Here is a 23,900-nt window from a genome sequence, read left to right as displayed (position 1 = left end):
TATTAGGATGAGGGTGATTAATCCTACATCAAATTCCTAAAGATTTTTGGCTATTAATTTTGGTATAAACTATGCACTTCAGTTTACAGATTTTCTTAATACAACTGAACACTACTTTAGGAACCTAGATTGGCTTGCAAAAGTATTCACCCCCTTGGCATTTTTTGGTGTTTTTCTACCTCACAACCTGGAATTTCACAGTTTTTTTAGGATTTGCATCAGTTCATGTAAAAACATGCCTACAACTGTGAACATTTGGTTTTCTTTTTTTTATGAAGCAAACAACAAATAGGACAAAATAACTGAAAACTTCAATGTAGTGTACATAACTATTAACCCCCCTAAAGTCAGTACTTTGTAGAGCCTCCTTTTGCAGCAATTACAGCTGCAAGTCACTTTGGATAAGTATCTATGAGCTTTCCACATCTTGCCACTGGGATTTTTGCCCATTCTTCAAGGTAAAACTGTTCCAGCTCCTTCAAGTTAGATGCTTTCTCTGGTGAACAGCAATCATCAAGTCTGACCACAGATTCTTAATTGGATTAAGGTCCGGGCTTTGACTAGGCCACTCCAAAACTTTTACACCTTTTCCCTTAAACCAATCGAGTTTTGTTTCAGCAGTATGCCTTGGGTCATTGTATTGTTAGAAGGTGAACCTCCATCCCAGTCTCAAATCACTAAGTGACTGAAACTGGTTTTGCTCAAGAATATCCCTGAATTTCGCACCATCCATCTTCCTTTCAACTCGGACCATTTTCCCTGTCCATGCTGCTGAAAAACATCCCCACAGCATGATGTTGGCACTACCATGTTTCACTGTGGGGATGGTGTTCTTAGGATGATGAGCTGTGTTGGTTTGGTTCCAGATATCTAAAAATATTTAAACATAGGTTGTAATGTAACAAAATAGGTAAAAAGCTAAAGTGGGTGAATACTTTCACAAGCAACTGTAGAGGTCAGTCTCACATAGTTTGACTATACTTTCCTAGATGTAGCAGAGCAAGTTATGTGCAGACAGTCAACAAGCAGAGACTAATGGGAGATTTAAGCTCAGGCACCTGCAGAACTACAGTATGTATGAACTGTAATGACCCTCATGAGCTTAATGGTAGTGATCAAAACTCACAAATATGCATATGAGCATTTACAAAGAAAAGGTTAGTGGCAAGCAAACTAAAACACCCTGTAGCCATTCAGCAACATCTACTTACAACATTCTCATACACCACAATATGCTTTTTGCCCAAAGCTGCTTAATAGTGCATTTTCACAGTCTTCGGGAGATTCACTCTCCTTTAAGTAATTTTTTTAACAAACTTTCCTTCTCCTTTGCTCTGCTATCTGTTTCCAAATAAAGCTAATTGGTTCAAGTTGTTAACACTGATTCTACAACGCTTGTAGCCATGCGGATCAAGCAGAAAGATGTAGGTCCAGGTTGGATATATACTGTAGATCCATGCTCTTTTGATGCGATATTCCGCACTAATTTTAAAGCAACAAATATTCCATAGTCCAAAGCACATGAAGCAGAATAAAACTTCACATTTAGTTACAGATTTACAGTACCAGTCAAAAATTATGATACAACAGGTCATGCAATTGTTTCCTTATTTTTATAAGAATGTACACATTGCGTATTCAGACTAAAGGCAGCAAAACCACAAATGAATAAATCTGGAAATGAGGAGTAAAAAAGAAACAAATATGAAATCAGAATATGAGTTAAACCTTAGATTCCTCAAAGTACCCCCCTTTTACTCTTATGACTGCTTTACAGCCCCTTGGCATTCTCTCAAGCAACTTCATTTCTTAGTCACCTGGAATAACTTTCACAGTCTTGAAGGCATTCTCTGAGATGCTGAACACTTCTTGGCTGGTTTGCCTTCACTCTATTGTTCAACTCATCCCAAGCTATCTCAACTGGGTTGAGATTGGGAAGTTGTGGAAGCCATATCATCTGGTGCAGTACTTAATCGCTTCCTTTTTGGTCACATACCTCTTCCATAGCCTTAAGGTGTGTTTTGGGTCATTGTCCTGTTGCAACACTATTAATGGTAACAATAAGTGCAAACCAGATGGATGTCATGTTATTGCAGAATGTTGTGCTGGCCATGCTGGATTAGCATACCTTGAATTTGTAGTAAATAACCAACAGTGTCACCAGCAAAGTACCCCCACACCATCACAAGTTACCCCCCATGCTTCATAGTGGGTACCACATACGCAGAGACCATCCACTCTTCTTTTCTTTGTCTCACAAAGACATGGTGGTTGGTACCAAAAATCTCAAAACAAACTACAGTATATGTTTCCATTGATCTGTTCTCCTGTCCTTGTGTTTCTGTCTCAAATAATAAGTCTCCTCTTCTTATTCACGTTCCTCACTAGTGGCTTTTTTTTGCATCAGTTCGACCAGAAAGACCTGCTTCTCATTGTCTCCTGTGAACAGTTGATATTGAGATGTGCCTGTTACTTGATGACTATGCATCACTTATACTGATATCTGAAATGCTGTCAATTTTCAGTTTCTGAGGCTCTGATGCCTCCACATGCGTCGTTTTGACGGTGCGGCGTCCTGCGCAGAAAGCAACGTGTTGCATTTTGTTGCGGTCGCCGCACCATCAAAATGACGCATGTGGAGGCATCCACATACATCGGCATGGCCTGCGTACCCAATGCTAAAGATAGGTACGCAGGCCGCATGCCGATGTAGGCGGAGCTGAATGGAGGAGGTGCAGCAGGGGGTGAAGCTTTACGGAGGAAGTCTGCATCCCTCCGCAGCTCCTCCATACGCTAGTGTAAAACTAGCCTTAGTCTTACCCAATTTTTTTCCTATGGATGGTCATCAGTAGATCGGTGGATCTGCTTCAGTGAATATTCCTATAAGCTCAATCATAACTCCATCTGGTGAGTACAATTCAATTGTATCAAACCATTTATATCTTGGATAAGACCCTAGTTGCGCTATTTTCTCCAGCAGCACTTATAAGCTTAATGTGATGGAAGAAAGTGACCAATTAATATATAAACCTACACAAAAAGGTGTTAAAAACAATACACAATAAGTTCTTACCGGCTTAGTTACCAATTCTTTTCCAATATTATGGTAGAAGATATCTTTGTAAAAGTCCATCCAAACTTCTGCTATTCGGATCTTATTTTTTAGAAGTGTTTCATTTTGATATGTATTATATGTTTGATTCTTAAGCAAATGGCCAACTCTTGAACATGGCACGATTTCTAATGATCCACCACAGAGCCAAACCTAAGTAGGAAATAAATTTAATGATGCTAAATACTAATACTAAGTACTCACTACTAGAGTAGTACACATAAAAATGCCCCAGCCACTAAAATTTAACACAATAGTAAATTAAAGGGAACCCATCGTGATTTATACTGCCCAATCTTAAAGCAGCCTATCATAGAAAAAAAATGAGCTCCATAATATACAAGTTTATTTCTGTCATGATCCAGTCCAGAGTTTGTTTTCTGCTGTCTTCTCTTTGGACTGGTCATGTGGAGGTTAATCCCCTCTGCTTCGTTCTGGAGGTGGCTGGGCTATTTCAGTCCTCATAGCTTGCAGGCCAGTGTCAGCTATACTGCAAGCTTCCAAGCTAGAGCCTCTGACCTGTATTCCTTTAGTGTTCCTTCTGCCCCTGATTACCTGGACTTGTTTATGACTCAGCTTGATCTCTGGACTCTGCTTCTGGTTTTCCGTTTCTGATACGCTTCACGACTGGCTTTTGACCCTATGGGTTGTACCCTGATTACGTCTTATGTTTCTGATACCACGTTCCCGGTCCCGACTTCTTGCTCGTCCCTGACTACGCACTTGCTGTCTCCCTCGGTACTTCTGCTCCTGACAGTTGCTGACTTCAGCTAGTCTGACCACTCTTTTGTTACCTGTGACACCTGTGCTGCTGCTCTGTGTTACTACACTGTGTGTGCAACCTCTCTTCCCTCATCAACATCCCTTGGTGGAGGTTGCGTTGTACTGCACTGCAGCAGCACGTTACAATTTTTTTGGAAACTACAGAGTAACTTTTGACAGGACTCCTGGGAAAGCCAATGAGAGACCTTCTTACCCTGCACACAAATACAGTGTGTACAAGCTTCTCTGTGCATACAATATGAAGTAAGATGTCAATCAGCCTGTGTAAGCGGGGCTTTCAATATCAGTTTAAGTAGTGCTGTCGGGATTTTCTTTCATTTTTACTAAGAAGAGACAATTAGCATATTTCCCAGAGGAGCATTGCAGCTTTAAGTCGCCTCATCTCGGCATCCTTAGCATGTCAATCTCCGAAAGGAGAAACAATGCTTTTTGGATATCGGTCAGACGCCTCTCAAACAGCCAAACCAGATCTCACACTTTGCACTGATGAGGGGCAGTACCCAGAAACAGTGTCTGCAAATTGAGAATCTGGTTTGGCTTCTTATCCTAAGTCATATGACAAGGCTCGTTAAAGGGTCGACATTGACTTTTAGGATTGCTACTTACAATAGGTGGCACTAGAGTTCTAGGTCTCTTCTTCTCTGTTAGAGACAATTTGCATATTTCCCAGAGGAGCATTGGAGCTTTAAGTCTCCTCATCTCGGCATGCTTAGCATGTCAGTCTCCGCAAGGGGAAACTATACTTCTTGGCTTTCATTTTTGCTAGGAAATTCTTCATCAGTCATGTAAATCTTATCATGAAGCCAACATAAGATGTACAACCTCCAGGTCACTAATAGATTTGACTCAAGTTAAGCCAGAGAGCTGAGTCTAAAAATATTTGGTCTCCCTCCAGAGCTTGGAGAATTCCCAGGTTACTGCCCCTGGTGTATTCTCTTTTTGTAATCGCTTGTGAGTAGACGTACTGGAGACGCCAAGTCACAGTAGCAGGGCAGAGTAGGAATTGTAATCAGACAGTACACTGGTAAAGGCAGGTGGACATCAGTCACAGGCAGGATTTAGGGCATACAAAAAATGTAGTCAAGAATACAAGGAACGACACATGTTAGCAAACATAAGAAACCACAAGGATCTTATTGCACATTGCATTGTAGGAGTGCGTACCTTGATATTGGTTGAAGTTATGGGCACTTGATGAACCCTTGAAGAAATTGGGAGGCAGCACATGAATGCAACACACACAAAATGGCATAATGAGGTAGGAAGAATGACATCGGGCACCTCTCTGGGTGAGGCAGCATCCTGCTTAATACCTGTATATCAAATACAGTAGGTCAGCTTCTCCCTCTGTGCCAATATTTAAACTCATGGATCAGAACTGGATCCATTAGGCAAATGTAGTCAATTATTGAAGTCTTCTATCATGACCAAACTGTAGTATCTTAAGAGAGTGGCAAGAATCTTTGAACTTTTACTTAATTTTAGTCACCTGTTTCTCGTGGAATATAGATGGCAGGTGATACAGAGCAGTAAGACGACTAAGTATTGTGGTTCCGCCCAGCCTAGAAGATTAGGGATTTATTCCTTGTTAGTTCGTGTTTCTGCCTGCTATCAACTCTAGACAAGACTACTCTATATTTAAACTCCTAAGAGTCAATTTCCTTTTCCAATTATAGTGAATACTACTTTGGTTGTCGACAGTCTGTTTCCTCCTGTTTTGACCTCAGCCTGGTTTCTAATGATTCTCCTGAACTACAATTCTGCCTCTGACTTTGATCACTTGGTGCCAGCCTTGCATGACAAACCTTCTTGCCGCCAACTTGCTACAATGGCCAGCAGTTGACTCCATGGCACTCAAACCAGGACCACTGTGTATCTCCAAATCTCTGTACATGGATTAAATGGTGAAGGCCAGGGCAACCCTGGGATCTGGTAGCCGAAGTGGCTTGTGCTGAGCCTTGTTTGTAGAAGCCCTATTAACATTTGTCTGGCTGTCATGAACGGTGCCTCCATAATAGCTATGTATTTTGGTATCCTAATTTCTTAGTAGGTCATGGTCTAATAGCAGTCCTGATATTTGTGGTTGATCCAAGCTTGTCAATAGCTAAGCAAAATGTTAGTCACAAATGAAGCATTAGGGGAAAAAGTCATACTTGTGTTTTTGCCTTGCATTGACCTGGCCTTGGCTTAATATCATGTGCACGGGCTGCATTTCACTACTACAATGCTGCAGGGTTTGGCTCATCTTGTTCTAAACCTTATTAAAGACTGCAGTCTGTTTGGGTTTTAATGTGGACCCTATTTTATTTGTAAAAAAAAATACATATTTTTAATAATTTACCCGGATAGAAAGCTCTATATTTTCCACGCCTGAAACATTCATGAATGTATCAAATGCCCCAATGTTCTGGAAGTAGTGACGATCAACAGCTATAACGCATCCGGGTATTACTGGAGTCCTGGTTACATAGAACACATAAAATGTAAAACATTTCTACATTTATTAACATATTGTAAGTAAATAACATGCTTTAATACAAGAACTTCAAGTTAGTAATCTATAAAAATGCCGTATTTCTATCACAACAAAATGGTCACGTTTCTTACATTTAACACATAGGTAGAGCAGGGCCACCAGTGTTAGATCTATTTGTTAGCTACTCTCCACTTAAAAGCGGTGTCCTAAACAGTGGACCCACCTCTGATTTTTGTATGCTCATTAAGGACAAATATAATGTGGTCACATAGAGATCTGTTCTATCATTTACAATAAATGCTTATGTGAGTGTCTGACAACTTCATCCTGAGCAGTGCATGAAAATATTACCTGAATGGAACGATGGGGGATTGCCGTACCTTCTGGTCACTTTCTGATAGAGTAACCCAGTGAAAATCAAGGCTCCAGTCAAACACTCCTTGTCTCAAGTCTGTAGAGTGATAATACTTGAACGTTCTCCAGTCAATTATATCTAAAACAGGCGACACTATACAATTCCTTAAAACAAAAAGAAAAATATCTGTTTGCTTTTATTGTGAACAAGGTTACATAAAATGTTTACTATGAGTCACGGATTATATTTTTTAGAATATTTCCTTTTAGGATCATTCACAAAATATAATTTATTGCCCTAATGGGATGTGAAAAAAAAGTGTTTCTTATTGTCCTATGATGAGATATCTTTTAATTTTTAGTATTTATTTGATACACTGTATATTAAAGTATCATATACAGCCATGTACAGTACTTATAATGTTTATTTCAGCAATCTAGAGAAAAAAAGTTGAAATTGGCATCACCATATATTTCAGCAGTTTATCAACCAATGTAGAATCCATGCATGAAGTAATACAAAAATGATGAGACCAATAAATCAATAATTATACCTTTATTAATGCAAACAAAATATAAAAAGCATATAACACAAAAGACATTTTAAAAATGGAAGTAGGCTGGAGGAGCAGAAAGTTGCCCCCAAAAAATGTTGTCAAAGATGAGATCATAATAATTAAAAGTGATAATGAGGCCATATATATATATGTATTGTAAGGTGGCTGCCGGACACATAGTTGATTGGAGATATGTATCATGGATGTGAATGTCCTCTGTGATGTAAACCTGGAGTAATGCTCTAGTGCACATAGTACTAAGACATTTGTTTTGTGCGCCTCCTTCAGGTTTGTGGGCAGCCTGAGATGGGCGAGTCTGGCTGCCCACATACCCCACCTGTGGGTGTGGTTCACAGGGTAAAATGTAGTCTGTTTGACACATGGTCTGTGTGTGGAGGTAAAAAGAACTCCTGTGTGATATCTCCAGACTGAGCCAGTATACGGAATGCTATCCAGCCTGTACGTCCTAGACTGTCTCTAAAGTGACTTTTTTAGAACTGTTTACTTTGTTTTGCCTGCACTGAAAGGCTGTTTATTTTCCTTTGCATGTGGCATGGTTTATGAAGCTCCAAAAAACCAACCTGGACATTTGAACGGAAACTGTACTCGTGGTATCTCACCACGCACCAAGTGCATAGCATTCCCACTGTATATATGTATATATTGATATATTGTGGAAGGTTGGTTCATTTAGCTGCTCCTCGAAGTAGACACATGCACACGTGGGTTTAAAGTCTTTGGGTGGTTTATTGTAATCATAAACCCAAAATGGTACAAGAAAAAACAACCTTTATGTCTTAAAAGGAAATAAAAAGTTCATAAACAGTCCTGCCCTGCTCTTCTGGGCCAACACATATGGCAGCTCTCACAGGAACGTCGGCCTAGATGCTTGCTTGCCTCTACACAACACAGACCAAAGAGAAAAAAAACTGGCTGGACATTTATTTTCCCAGCCACACCCTTGAGGAGGAAATATGGTGAGTAGGTGTCCCACCCATCTCTTATCTACTCACCTAGAAACCCACCCATAACATGGCCGCTTAACTCCTTCAGCACATATCATGCTGAAAAGAAACGTATGAGTTTCTAGATCACCCATGAAAGCAGTCTCCATGACACATATCTCTCCTCACATACCGTGACAGTGATTCTGTCAATGTATCCAAGGCCCATTTTATGGCTAGACACACTTGATGATGGCGTAGTTCTTCTCGAATGACAAGAGCTTCCGGCTCTTGAGCAACCCCATCAAAGACATATTTTTAAAAGCCCATTTTAGGGTAAGATCCCGCATTTGAGCAGTCCCCAAATTTTCCTCAGCAACCCCCAGCTCAGGAACCTCGGCCTCACTGGTCACCGTTTTGTTTTCTTTCCAACTAGGACACACAAGGGGAACTCCTCCACCTCCGACTAGGAAGGGAATTCTTCAGGGTGGCGCAGGCTCCTGTCTGAGCCACTGGGAAACCCTGCCTTTCCCCATAAGCCCCACAACAAGCTGAAATCCCACCCGATTATCACAGGGTGTAGTGAGTCTCTGACTACCCTGACCTCATGGAACTCCATACAATGGCTCATTTTAATCAACACTCTGGCAACCATGTAGTCTTTGGCATCCCCGTGGAAGCAGCGCACATCCACATATTTACTGTCATGGTTTGAACAGGGTTCTTGCCCTGCACTCACAGGGTTAAGTGTTCGTGGCCTCTTTCTGGATCTGGGAGGGGTATTTATACTCACTCTTTACCAGGGTTCTCTGTCAGCTATACTGTTGTTCTGGTGTGTCTGACCCCTGGTGTGCGTGTATGCTGCGTTGCTTGTTTGCTTCCCGTGTATGACCCGGCCTGTTCCCTCACTCTGTACTCCGTCTCTCGCTTTGGTACTACTGTCTTCTCCGGTTCTGACCTCCTGGCTTGGCTATCGTTACTCCGTTACAGTTTGTCCCTATTGTACCGTCTATTGCCCGTTCTGGTTTTCTGACCTATTGCTACGTCCTGACTATCCTTTCTGTCTAAACCCCGTGGTACTGTATTGCTATCTGGTGCTTTGACCCTGGTTTCGTCTGGTTTCTGTCTCTGTCTATGCCCCTTGGTAACATTGCCCCGTAGTTACCTTTCTAGGAGTTTCCCTGCAGCTCCTAGATCTGTGGAGCTTAGGCCACGCCCCCAGCAGTCATGTGCTTCAGGTCCGGATACTCTGAAGCACGCATCGTCACCGCTGCTGCCCTGCTAAACAGGTATCTGTGAGTACTGTCTTTGTACTCAGGACACCCGCACTGGCACAGTGAGCAAGTGCAGTGCGGTGTTCCTGACATTATAGCTGACCATTTCAGTTTTTTTTTTTCCCCCTCTGAGGGAAAAAAAAAAAAAAAGTGTGTTATCCTCATGGATCCCATACAAGCTTTGGCTGATTAGGTCAAGCACCTGACCCAAATGTTCCACAAACTTAATGTGGAACAGCGCACGATGGCCCAGACCCAGCAACAGTTGGTGGATACGGTACAGGGGGCTGCCGCTACAGGGGATTCTTGTGCTGGGGATAGAGATGTGTCATTGGCATTCCCAGAATCTCCGGTCAAATTGCCAGACCTTTTCTCAGGGATAAAAAGGAGTTCAGGTCGTTCAGAGAAGGATGCAAGCTTTTTTTTTCTCTGAGACACCGCTCTTCCGGGGATGAGTTCCAGAGGGTGGGGGTCGTCATTTCCCTACTTCGGGGGGCTCCACAGGCATGGGCTTACTCTCTCTCTTCCTCTGCTCCTGAACGCATGTCTGTGAATTTGTTCTTTGAGGCTCTGGGGCACATTTATGATGAGCCTGATAGAGTGCGTCTGGCAGAGGATATGGTGATGAATGTGACACAGGGAAGGAACTCTGCTGAATGGTTCTGCTCTGAGTTCAGATGCTGGGCAGCGGAGGTCTCCTGGGATGACGCTGCCCTCCGGGGTTTGTTCTGCAGAGGCCTGTCCGAACGTTTGAAAGATGCCCTAGCCCTTCATCCTCCACCGGATTCTTTGGAGGACGCTATGATCCAGGCTGTCCGCATGGACCGTAGGCTGCGGGCAAGAGGGGTCATGCTACAGGAGACCCCTTTATTCTCCAATCTGAGAGACTCTGCATCTAGTCCTGAGCCCATGGAGGTTGGTGCCACATCATTGGAGGAAAAAGAGAGGCGACACCGAAGAAACAACCAATTGTGCTTTTACTGTGTATCCGCAGGACATTGGAGAAGGAACTGTCCTTCTTGCCCTTCTTCAGTGAAGCCGTCAGGAAAACGACTGAGTCTGGGTAACAATCGAGGAGGTTGCCCAGACTTCCAGGTACCCTTTTACTCGCTTACTAAAATTCTGCTTCCGGTGGAACTGGAACTTACAGGCGGTCCGGTTGGGACTACCGCCTTTGTTGACTGTGGTTCTTCTATTAATCTGATCGATGCCAGAGTTGTGACTTTTCATAAGATAGGGACAGTCAGGTTAAAAGATCCTGTTAAAATCGTGGCAATTGATTCTTCTCCTATCACCCAGGAGGGAATTTGTTTCATGACTTATACCTTTTCTCTGAAAGTGGGTTCCACTCACGTGGAAAAATTAAGATGTTTTGTCATAAATAATCTGCCGGCTGGACTGATACTGGGTATGCCTTGGCTTCAACGTCACAATCCTACTATTGACTGGGTCACAGGGGAGATCATTCAGTGGGGTTGTATGGCTAACGGTCTATGTTGTAACTTGACAACTCTTGTCACCCCAGTAAAATCTGTGTCAGTGTCGTCTGTCGATCTGGAAGGTATTCCGGAGTGCCTGAAAGATTTTGAAGACGTATTTTCTGAAAGTGAGGCTGAGGCGCTACCACCACATAGACCCTTTGATTGTGCCATTAATCTAGTCCCTGGAGCCAAGTTACCCAAGGCTCGCCTGTTCAATTTGTCCGGGCCCGAACGTCTAGCCATGAAGGAGTACATTACTGAGAGCCTCCGCAAAGGGCATATTAGGCCTTCTGTTTCACCTGTGGCAGCGGGCTTCTTTTTTGTTAAGAAAAAAGATGGTGGTTTGCGGCCGTGCCTCGACTTTCGGGAATTAAACAAAATTACTGTGAAAAATACATACCCTCTCCCCCTAATTCCTGATCTATGTAACCAACTCACCGGGGCCAAGTGGTTCTCTAAACTGGATTTACGTGGGGCATATAACCTTATAAGAGTCCGTGAAGGGGACGAATGGAAAACAGCATTCCTGACGACTGAAGGGCTGTTCGAAAACTTGGTCATGCCCTTTGGTCTCACCAACGCTCCTGCTGTTTTTCAGAATTTTATTAATGTAATTTTCTCTGATTTAATCGGTCGTTTTGTGGTTATCTATTTGGATGACATTCTGGTGTACTCGGTGGACAGTCAATCTCACTTGCACCATTTGCAGATGGTTCTCATGAGACTGAGGGAGAATCATTTGTATGCCAAGCTGGAAAAATGCTCATTTTTCATGCAAGAAGTATCCTTTCTGGGGTTGATTGTGTCAGGGGAGGGGTTCCGCATGGATCCTAAGAAAGTCCAGGCTGTTACGGAGTGGGTGCAACCTCATGACTTGAAAGGGTTGCAACGATTTTTGGGCTTTGCCAACTTTTATAGGAAATTTATTAAGGGCTTTTCGCAGGTGGTAAAGCCTCTAACGGACCTCACTCTCAAGGGAGCTGATGTAAAAAATTGGTCTGTAGCTGCAAAAAACTCTTTCATGACATTAAAAAAGTGCTTTTCTTCAGCCCCTGTATTGGTACAACCCGACCCGTCAAGACCTTTTGTCATGGAGGTTGACGCCTCGGAAGTGGGGGTGGGGGCAGTTTTGTCTCAGGGCCCTCCTACCCTTACTAACCTGAGGCCTTGCGCCTTCTTCTCTAAAAAATTTTCCTCTGCCGAGAGAAATTACGATGTCGGCAATAGAGAGTTGTTGGCGGTAAAGTTGGCTTTTGAAGAATGGAGGCATTTCCTGGAGGGGTCTGTTCATCCCATTACAGTCATCACTGATCACAAAAATTTGGCCTATATCGAGTCTGCCAAGAGATTGACCCCCAGACAGGCTCGGTGGGCGCTTTTTTTTTCTCGTTTTCAGTTTACCATCACATTCCGCCCGGGATCTAAAAACATCAAGGCTGATGCCTTATCCCGAAGCTTTGATTCGGTGTCCCCTCCAGAACCTCCCTCCTCCATTCTTCAGCCAGGAGTAGTGGTGGCCGAAATCTCATCTGAGTTACAGAGAGGGATTTTGGAGGCCCAGGCTCGGGCTCCTGGTGGTAAACCCCCGGGTAAATTGTTTGTACCGGAACGTTTCCATCTTGGACTTATGCAGGAATTTCATGATTCTGTGTTGAGTGCTCATCCTGGGATTGCAGCTACCCGGGGGGCAATTGCAAGGGATTTCTGGTGGCCCTCTATGGTAACAGATATTAAAAAGTTTGTGACTGCATGTGGGGTGTGCGCTCGTTCCAAAAGTTCTCAGGTCCGGCCGGCCGGGGAATTGGTGCCTTTGCTAATTCCGGATAGACCATGGACACATTTGTCCATGGATTTAATCACAAATCTTCCTCCTTCCAGGGGCAACTCGGTGATATGGGTGGTGGTGGATAGGTTTTCAAAACAAGCTCACTTTGTACCTCTCCCCACGTTACCATCTGCTGAAACCCTGGCCCGCTTATTTATGCAGCATATAATTAGGTTACATGGAGTGCCTATGAATGTGGTATCAGACAGAGGGGTACAGTTTGTAGCCAGGTTCTGGAGGGCTTTTTGCAAAAAGCTGGGGATTTCGTTGTCCTTCTCCTCTGCCTACCACCCAGAGTCTAATGGACAGACGGAGCGCACGAACCAATCGTTGGAGCAGATTCTGAGATGCTTGGCCTCTTCCAGGCAGGAGGACTGGTGTGAGGTATTGCCCATGGCAGAGTTTGCATTCAACGGTCGTGTGAGTCAGTCTACTGGGAAGTCTCCTTTTCAGGTCAACTATGGCTTTAACCCACATTTTGGAGAGTTTTCCCGTATGGATTCAGGTTGTCCTGGTGCTGAGGATGTGACACAACGTCTTAGAATTCTCTGGAGGGAGGTTCAGAGGAATATTTCCAAGGCCCAGGAAAACTATAAGCGGTTTGCTGACAGGAGGAGGGGGCCAGGTCCAGCATTTGCAGTAGGGGAGAAGGTGTGGCTATCCACCCGCAATATCAAGCTTAAGATACCTTCTATAAAGCTGGGCCCCAAGTTTATTGGCCCATACAAAGTTGTGGAGGTTGTTAACCCAGTAGCCTACCGACTGCAGCTGCCCACCTCCTTTAAAATTTCTAATGTCTTCCACAGGTCCCTGTTAAAGCCTGTGGGGACAGTGAGAGAGGATCCCTCATCAAATGCTCCGCCAGTGCTGGTAGAGGGGCAGCTGGAGTATGAAGTAGGGCGCATTGTTGACTCCCGGTGGGTGCGCTGGAGACTCCAGTATCTGATACACTGGAAGGGGTACTCTCTGGAGGATCGGTCATGGGTTCCGGCCAGTTCGGTGCATGCCGATCGTCTGGTGCGGGCTTTCCACGCCAGATACCCAGACAAGCCTGGGGGTCCAGTGGCCCCCCATTAAGAGGGGGGTACTGTCATGGTTTGAACAGGGTTCTTGCCCTGCACTCACAGGGTTAAGTGTTCGTGGCCTCTTTCTGGATCTGGGAGGGGTATTTATACTCACTCTTTACCAGGGTTCTCTGTCAGCTATACTGTTGTTCTGGTGTGTCTGACCCCTGGTGTGCGTGTATGCTGCGTTGCTTGTTTGCTTCCCGTGTATGACCCGGCCTGTTCCCTCACTCTGTACTCCGTCTCTCGCTTTGGTACTACTGTCTTCTCCGGTTCTGACCTCCTGGCTTGGCTATCGTTACTCCGTTACAGTTTGTCCCTATTGTACCGTCTATTGCCCGTTCTGGTTTTCTGACCTATTGCTACGTCCTGACTATCCTTTCTGTCTAAACCCCGTGGTACTGTATTGCTATCTGGTGCTTTGACCCTGGTTTCGTCTGGTTTCTGTCTCTGTCTATGCCCCTTGGTAACATTGCCCCGTAGTTACCTTTCTAGGAGTTTCCCTGCAGCTCCTAGATCTGTGGAGCTTAGGCCACGCCCCCAGCAGTCATGTGCTTCAGGTCCTGATACTCTGAAGCACGCATCGTCACCGCTGCTGCCCTGCTCCACAGGTATCTGTGAGTACTGTCTTTGTACTCAGGACACCCGCACTGGCACAGTGAGCAAGTGCAGTGCGGTGTTCCTGACATTTACCTGGGTTCAATTGGTGGGGAAGCCTGGCCGTTATAAAGGTCACCAACCTCCCGGAGTCTAAGAGTCCTGATACCAGTACTCCGTTTATGGTCACGGGGCATGACTGCGGCACGTCTCTGGGATGATAGTCCACACTGCAGGCTGGGTAGACATAATATGAGCAACACCTGCCCATGCTATAATCCATCAACTTGGCAGACACAGAACAACAGGCCACTATGTGTCCAGGACCGTGACTCCGCCAGCAGATCAGGCCTTTACCAGTAGCCTTTGGTAGCCCCTCAGTGGTTTCTTGGAACCTCGGACTCCCCCCAGTGGTGGCTCTGTTACCCTTCTTTTGGGATTCAGTCTCCTGCTGGGTATCTTAGTATGGAGATATACCACCCCCTGGCTTTCTCAGGGACCTCTCGACCACTTGGTACCTTTCTACGAGGCCCACCAGGTCATCCATATTCCGGGGGTCTCCTTGGGCAACCCAGGCCTGCACCGGCCTGGGGAAAGAGTGAATAAATCTGTCCATGATGACCCACTCGACCATCTGGGCTGGAGTGGAGGACTCCGGCTGCAACCATTTCTGGACCAAATGCAACAAGTCATTTGGTCTTTGGGCTCTAACAGACATAGTGACCCCTGAGCATGACAATATCTCAGTTTTCAACTTGGCATATTCCCGGGCATCCTACAAGGCCAAGTCAAAATAGGCTTTCTGGGGTTCACCTGTCAGATAGGGGGCCAGCACCGCCGCCCACTGCTCCAGGGGAAGCCTCTCCCGCTCTTTAACCAATTCAGAAACAGTCAAAAATGCCTCTTTATCATCCCCTTGGGTTATCTTTTGCAAATCTCATCTTACCGCTTTCCAGACACAGGAGTCATCACCTTAACGTGGTGGAGGGGCAGTTTCTCTGCTGCAGACCTCTCCCATCAGTAGTTCCATCTGTCTTTGCTGTTGTTTCAACTGTTGCATTAGGAGCTTATCAGTCTCCTGCTGTACCTGGTGCTGTTGCTAGTGGCTCAGGATCAGGTGCTTGAGTAGTTCGTCCATTTTGTCAAACTGCTGTTCCATCTCTGTAGCAGCCTTAACCCAGGACATACGATTTGTCTGCCGCTGCTACACGTGTTCCTGTAACGTTTGCCCGCATCCAAAACACCACTTGCGGAAGGTCGTCTCACTTAGCTGCTCCCCGAGGTAGACACAGGTACACGTGGGGTTATAGTCTCTGGGTGGTTTATTGTATCATAAACCCAAACTGGTGATAGAAAAAACAGCCTTTTTGGCTCAAAAGGAAATAAAAGTTTATAAACAATCCTGCCCAGCACTTCTGGGGCAACACATATGGCAGCTCTCACAGCAGCGTCAGCCTAAAGGCTTGCTTGCCTCTAAACAAAACACATACCAAAGAAAAAAAAACTGGCTGGACATTTATTTCCCCAGCCCCAATCTTGAGGTTGAGATATGGTGAGTAGGCGTCCCACCCATCTCTTACCTACTCACCTAAAAACTTGCCCATAACATGATCGCCTAACTCCTTTAGCACATATCATGCTGAAAAGAAATTCGAAATTGTTCCAGAAAATGAAATATTTATCCCACAAAATTATTGCAATTGTTATACAGACTGGCACGACAGGTGCAGATGGGTCTGGCTGAAATACAAACTGACATGGAAGGCATTGGCACACAGGTTTGCAACGGACAGACACTAGCGGAACAAGTGGGAACTAACGGACAGGGACCTGAAAATTAGCAAGTGTGTTGGAAACAAACTAACAATGTTTCACAGGCACCTACATGCAGGTGGAGGTGCCTTAAATAATAAGTGTCTCCCAGCCATTGGCTGGAGACACTTTAGGATGGCGCGTGCGGCCCTAATAAGAAGGAGGGAGTGTGTGCCCTAAGCACAGTGCCTGGGGGAGGAGCAGCGCACAGAGATGTCGGCACATCACCTATAACTAAAGCTTCAAGATTAGGTCATAAAAATAAATTGTTTATCTAGTGCAAAATACCTTTGCAGATTGTAAAGGGGGTACAAAGGATGAGGCCAAATAAGATTTTGCAAAATAGCACAAACCACAAAACTACTAGCCAAACAAGTAATTGGTGAATAGACTAAGGGGGAAATTTATCATGAAGAGTATTTTTTAAGTCAGTTTTGCTGAACTGATGTTTCTTTGTGCTAAATTTAGCAAAGTGTTGCACAATGTTTGATACATTTGGTGCATTTTTATACATAACACTTCAGTTAACAGTTTAAGATGAAAATCTGCAGTCACTCTGTGTGGCTGTAGACTTGTAAAAATCCTAGCAGAGCGAGCTGTCATGGGTCTCCGATGCTGGCAACGAGATTGAGTGGTCCTGTGACTGCACAGGATGCATACTCCTGACCAGATTCCGAGTATAGAGTGACTGCACACTTTGGTGACAAACCTGGACAACCCTTTTAAACTAATTTACCTATCTACTGTAATAAAGCTTAAAGGGGTTTTCCGGGCTTTTCACATAATCGCAGTACATATCTGGGCTGCAGAATTATGACAATAAGTAATTTACTTTCTGTCACTAGTTTGCACGGTTTTCTAGATATTCTGAACAGAACGTCCAAGGGGGGGTATGTTATGGCATTGAGATGAGAACTGGTCGTAACCTCCTACTCTACTCCAAACATGCCCTCTATAGCAACAACCCCACCCTCCATAGCTACAGGCCCTCCCCGTCCACATGAAGAAGCCGTCATCACACAGTAACAAATTCTTCCCCTCCAGCAGCTTCAGTGCAGAGAGCAGAGAGCTGCTCCTCCCCCAGACACACGCTGAACAGTTATCTATGGAAAGTGAAAGTAGTGAGGAGGAGGGAAAATCGTCCTGTATTCTGGGCCACTCCATGATGACAATACATAACTCATTATCAGTAATTCCTTCCCTCACTGTCCCAGGCTGCTGGCAGCAGTGAGAACAGACTGTGTGATGGCCAGTGATGGGAGTCTGCAGCTTCTAATCTGCACAGGGGATGGCAGTCACTGATGTAATCTGTTGTGTGACAAAGCCTCTGCTGTGTGAATGAGACAGCTCTGTGTCACTGATGTCTTTACACAGCAGCAGATCTCATTTCAATGCCATAACACCCCTTCCCCCTTGGATGTTCTGTTCAGAATATCTAGAAAACTGTGCAAACTAGTGACAGAAAGTAAATTACTTATTGTCATAATTCTGCAGCCCAGATATGTACTGAGATTATGTGAAAAGCTCGAACAACCCCTTTAATTTCCCACCGACTATTAAAAGTGGCAAGTGTGGCACAGAATCATAAAAGGTTGCTAATTTTTGCCCAAATGCAATGTGTGCCAAAATTATGAAAATTATATTCTAATGCTCCAATAAGAATCCATTCAAATTAATAACTCCTTGATAATAACTAATCAAAATTGCTGTGTGGTGAACTTGAGAAGAAGAACTGTGTCACTATTTTCAACTGGAAAACAATATCCGTTAGTCTTCTGACATAAAACTATGCAAAGCAAGAGTGTAAATTTTAGCAACTTTTTATGCAGTAAATGTACCTTTTCACAATATTAGTGATAATACCTTTTAATATTCTAAGTATTTACAAAGTCAACAGCAGTCATTCACAATTTTGAATTGAAATAGCAATACACATTTGTCAGGATGTTAGAGTAAAATGAAAGTATCGTGTGGTGTATTTCTAATCTTCAGAACTGCTACAAATTAGACGAAACAATAAAAACATTATTGTAGACATCAGGATTTTGACCATAGATTATTTTTAGAGTTTTACTTTTTATAATTAAATTTAGAAGTTTATTTCTGGCATCCACATAATGTAACATATGAGCAGTCACTCCCCTGGGAAATTATTTGGTTTCAGAAGCTTTTACATTGTTATTAAGTCCTTATTGGCTATAGTACATTGTGTAAAAAGCAGATTTATAAAGAGTCTAGTAATAACATCTGTTTTCTGGAGAATATTTGAATTCATTTAAATTAATTATTGAGGGAGAAAATATTTAAAAAGTATTAGCCAATTGCAGCCACAATAATATTTCTCTCCAACTGCTACACTGATGCTGCCATACTTTACATTACCAGTCTTTACACTTGGTTGCTCCTGCCCTACAGAGTCCAATATAAACTTAGTTCTGCACCACCCTTCCTCTTCTCCCTCATTCCCTCATCTCTGTCTACTACCCTACCCATTCTCTCCATCACTAATAACTGGAGACTAACATCCTCTATAATCCTAACCACCTACTTCTGTCTCCAGAACTTCTCTCGTGCTGCACCAGTTTTCTGGAGTGCACTACCCCAGACAATCCAGTTAATTACAAGTATCCACAGTTTCAAGTGTGCACTAAAGACACATTTCTTTAGACTGACCTATCATTTCACCTTCCTAATCTATTCCTTGTTCTCCCTGCTATGCATTCAATAGCAGCTTTTATCTATACTCATACAGATTTTATCTGGGGACTGGTTCATGCAGTGTAATTTGAATTACCCTATTTATTATATTGATGGCTGGACTGTACATGACAAGCACTTTAATTTTACCCATTGCGTCATCCCTATTTCCTCAAAGATTGTAAGCTTGCGAGCACGGCCCTCACTTATCGTGGTATGTGCTGATCTATGTCTTACTCTGAAATGTCCTCTCTAAATTGCAAGGTGCTTCAGAATATATTGGCGCTATAGAAATAAAAAATATTATGTTATTATTACAAACCAAAGCAAAATTTCAATTTTTGCTGAAAAATGTAAAACATTCCTCTTTAACAATGTGCATAATGCTACTTTCACACCATGTTTTGTGGTGTCCTGGATGTGTGTGTTTGACTTAGAAAAAAAATTATTTAAACGGATATGCTGGTGTGACATAAAATATAGTGGGTGAAATGTAATTTAAATGGGTATCCGTTTGTCATATGTCTGTGCATTTTTCCTTTTAGATCCGTTTTTTGGGGGATGAAAATAGCGTCGTCTTCTGTGTTTTATTATCATTATCCTTTTTTATTCTTATTTTATTTTTCTTTTTTCTGGCTTATTTGTATCATTCAAGAAATCTATTTTGAAACTAAAGAATAATGATACAAGTTTGCTGCCTGTGTCAGACAGGGGTTCTTTGGGTCTAACAGAAAAAAATATTCTAAGAACTCACCCTCTTTCCATAAAGAAGACATGCCCATACACGCTTCTTGGTTGTCAACATAGCACACAGATAACATTTCCTTAGTAAAGGTCAATAGATTACTTGAGAATTAGCTCTTGCCGCTAAGAAAGTCTTTAGTTGAAGTAACTGGCTTCACAGTCACCTCCAAATGGATTTGTGCTCAATTGAAACTCCAAGCCCTGATTTATTAGTGTCCATTATTATGCTAGTGTCTATACCTACCTAAGGGATATCTGGCACTCATGGGTCGAATATACCCAGTGTTGGACTGGGGTGCCAAAGTCCCACCAGTAACCAACTCCAGGGCACCACCTTTCACCTACAGTATATACAAATGTGACATTATCTTCAAACACAAATTTATAGAACAATGAACTGGGTAGATTGTTAAATGAATAAGATGCCACCTCTGTCTGTACATAGTGATTCAAGAATATTGTGCCAAGTAATGCATATGTGGGAGAGAGGGTCCCCGTTGAGTGTCCGGGTCAGAACCAAGGGGACCGTCACCTGGGTTCCCGGGGGAAACTGTTTCCGGGGGACAGAGTTCAGGGACGGACTGTGGAGACTGACAGGTGGACTGGGGGAGGAGCCAATATAAAAGGGGCGGGGAACGCGAGTCACAGTGAGTCAGCAGAACGAGACAGAAGGAGCAGGAGATCGTGGGAGCGACTGAGAGCCAGAGCGACTCACCAGAGCCAGGAAGGAGGCCAGATACAGAAGAGATACTTCCCCTGGACATCAGTGCTATGGCGCCGAGACGACTGTCTGAGACCCGCTGCCCCGCGTCGACCAGCGGCCGCTGCCTTCCTCCAGCCCGCGGGTGCGGCCTGCCCGTGGTCACCAGCGGCCGTTGCCGCCTCGCTCATGCCCGCGGCTGCGGCCTGCCTGTGGTCACCAGAGGCTGTTGCCGCCTTTCTCCTGCCCGTGGCTGCAGCCTGCCCACGGACACCAGCAGCCACTGCCGCCTCGCTCCTACCCGCGGCTGCGGCCTGCCCGCAGATACCAGTGGCCGCTGCCGCCTCACTCCAGCCCGCGGCTGCGGCCTGTGTCCCGCCGCCCGCAGCCGCTCTGCCCTCACCCGTGGTGGCGGCAAGTCCAGTGCCGTCGGCGGCCACCACTTTCCCGCTCCGATCTGTGGCAGGGGCCCAGCCTCTGCTTTCCACAGATTCCCCGTCGGAGCTGCTAGCTGCACAGGTGGCCTGCCACTCGCCACCCCGCACCGCTACCACTTACCCCAGCCCTGGGGCCGTGGCTCACTCATCCAAGGACTCCTCTGGGGCCAGAGGTGCCCCAGTGTCACAGGAGCGTCGGAACGCTCGAAGACTACGTCGACTCTTCAGCAGCTGGGCCCAGCGGCTGCTCCACCGAAGAACCACCGTCCAGGACGCCGAGGGACGTCAGAACGGCTAAGTTGACTATATAGTTAAGGACCCGTAGTCGGCCATACCGCGGCCCTATAGTGATCGGCTTTCGCCGGACGTAGTCGTGTTCTACTCTGGTTGTGTTTGCTTGTATTGAGCCCCTGCGAGGGCAACCTTTGTTACCCCTTTTGTTGGTCAGGCTGTGACTGCAGATAGTTACCTCTAGGCCTATAAACATTATTATAAAAGCACCAAACCGTCTCGCGACTCGTCACTGCATCCTGCGTACCTGCAAGTACCACACACATATCAGAGGTTTTCCTGTGGGTCAGTCCATACCTGGATGTACCATTTACTGGAATGTAACAGTAAGTAAGACACCGATATAGAAAGCATTCCAGTCATATAAGCAGACTACTTTTTTGTTAAACAGGTCTATTGAACAGAGTGCTAATATATAATAGAATAGAATAATCTCACACCTGTCAGTCATTATTCTACTCAAAAGTGGTTCTAGCCAGCCTGGGTGGCACTCACAATATGGGTCCATAAATACAAGAATTTCCCCAGTTGCCCTTGCTGCCCCAAGCATCCGACCTCCAATAACACCAAGTCTCTTGTTGCTTCTTATTAGCTTCACTCCATCTATTCTAGAGACATATTCACTTAGGGCAGTCTTGAGATGGCCTAGGAACATAAGGACATACTGTATATAAGTACAAATATGCAATGTATATCAAATATAATATAATTGCTATTATTCAAAATATGTATCAGGTTAGTTTCTCACAATCTCACTTTTCAATGTTAATATAACTGTAGTTTTACCATATTGTGTAGATAGGATAACTGAATATTCATTAAAGTCTATAGAAATTGCTCAAAATACAAATGTGCCATATTTGATTCAGATTACAAACTGTAAGAAATGTCAGATACTCAGGTTAGTTTTTCTTTGGTGAAGTCATCATTTGGGGTATATTGCTATTAAATCACATGGTTAATTCAGACATAAAAAAAGCTATGACTAACCCTCAGTGTGAATAAAAATGTATTAATATTATTGTGATGAGACTGTACAGAAGATGGTTTACTAAATGAACCCCTTCTGAACATTTGACATAAGTTTACGACATGGTCAGGAAGGGGATCCCGCAAAATGATGTAAACTTACTTCATGGTAAATTATTTTCTACTATTATTCTTTTTGAAAATTAAAAACTTGAGGCCAAAGCAACATTTTAGTGTAAATTTTCCATTTACTCAGCCCAATGTTATACAATTCTGTGAATCTCCTGAGGGTTAGAAATGCTTACTACACCCTTAGATGAATTCCTCCAAAGATGTAGTTTGCAAAATGGGGTCACTTGTGGGGGTTTCTGCTGTTTTGACATGTCAGGGGCTCTTCAAATGTGACATGACATCTATTCCAGCCAAAATTGTGCTCTAGAATTCAATTGGCGCTCATTCCCTTCCGAACCCTTCCGTGTGCCCAAACAGTAGTTTTCCACTATATATTGGGTGTCAGTGCACTCAGGAGAAATTGCTCAACAAACTGTATGGTCCATTTTCTTCTGTAACCCTTGTGAAAATGAAACAGTTGGAGCTCAAGCAACATTTTTGAGGGAAAAATGTATTTTTTCCATTTTCATGGCTCAATGTTGTAAAATTCTGTGAAACATCTGTGGGCTGAAGGTGCTCACCACATCTCTAAATAAAGTCCCTGGGGGGTGTGGATACCAAAATGGGGTTTTTCTACTGTTTAGGCACATCAGGGGCTCTTCAAACGTCGATATATATTCTAGCCAGTTTTGTATTCCAAAAGTCAAATGGTGCTCCTTCCCTTACGAGCCCTGCCATGCACCCAAACAATAGTTTTTCACTACTCATGGGGTATACTATCTACGTACTTAGGAAAAATTGCACAACAAAGATTCTCATGCTATCCTTGTGAAAATGCAAAATTTGATGCTAAAGCAACATTTGTTGGAAAAAGTAAAATTTTCATTTGTTTTCCTCATTGCTTTAATTCCTGTGAAGCATCTGAATGGTTAATAAACTTCTTGAATGTTTTGAGCACTTTGAGGGGTGCAGTTTTTAAAATAGTGTCACTTTTGGGTATTTTCTGTCATATAGACCCCCAAAGTCACTTCAAATGTGATGTGGTCCCTAAAAAAACTGGTTTTGTAAATTTTGACAGAAAAATTAGAAATTGCTGATAAACTTTTAACATTTCTAACTTCCTAACTAAGAAAAAATAAAAGTTTGAAAAATGCAAAATTTTTGCTAAAATTCCAATATTTTCACAAACACAAAAATAGTTTACCTAAATTTACCACTAAGAAAGTACAGTGCGTCACAAAAAAACATTCTAATAATCACTGGGATACCTTGAAACGTTCCAGAGTTCTTACGACATAAAGTGACACTGATCAGAATTGTAAAATTTGGCCTGGTCAGGAACATAAAAAAAGGCTCTAGAGTAAAGGGGTAAAAGGATCTTAATGAAGCCTTGCAGCTCTGGGGTCCTGGGTTCAAATCCTACTAAGGAGAACATCTGCAAGGAGGTTATATGGTCTCTCCGTGTATGTATGGGTTTCCTCCGGCTTCCTCCCACACTCCAAAAACATACTGATAGGGAATTTAGATTGTGAGTTATGACCCCCCAATGGGAACAATAATGGTGATGAAGTGTATAAAGAGCTGTGAAATATGCTGGCGGTACTTAAGGAAGGAAAATAAATAAATCACTGGCTTCCATGCACCATTAAAGTTTATTGAAAGAAATTAATAG

The 23,900-nt window shown here is 43.7% G+C and overlaps 1 protein-coding gene across 1 annotated transcript in view; it reads right to left on the bottom strand.

Moving 5' to 3' along the window:
- The window catches only part of GALNT15 (polypeptide N-acetylgalactosaminyltransferase 15), a 66,054-nt gene that overhangs the window by 38,615 nt on the left and 3,539 nt on the right, over positions 1-23,900 (bottom strand). Inside the window, exons 3-6 of the mRNA XM_073550724.1 lie at positions 21,589-21,793; positions 6,723-6,890; positions 6,237-6,354; positions 3,074-3,265 (exon numbers count right to left, since the gene is read on the bottom strand). Of these exons, the coding sequence (XP_073406825.1) occupies positions 3,074-3,265; positions 6,237-6,354; positions 6,723-6,890; positions 21,589-21,793 (683 nt within the window). The remainder of the gene's footprint in view (positions 1-3,073; positions 3,266-6,236; positions 6,355-6,722; positions 6,891-21,588; positions 21,794-23,900) is intronic.

This window comes from Dendrobates tinctorius, unplaced genomic scaffold (assembly GCF_039654945.1).
Source record: "Dendrobates tinctorius isolate UK_male_01 unplaced genomic scaffold, ASM3965494v1 ptg000167l, whole genome shotgun sequence".
Taxonomy (NCBI): domain Eukaryota; kingdom Metazoa; phylum Chordata; class Amphibia; order Anura; family Dendrobatidae; genus Dendrobates; species Dendrobates tinctorius.
Note: the sequence above shows the minus strand (reverse complement) of the source record. Positions and strands in the feature narration are given on the sequence as shown.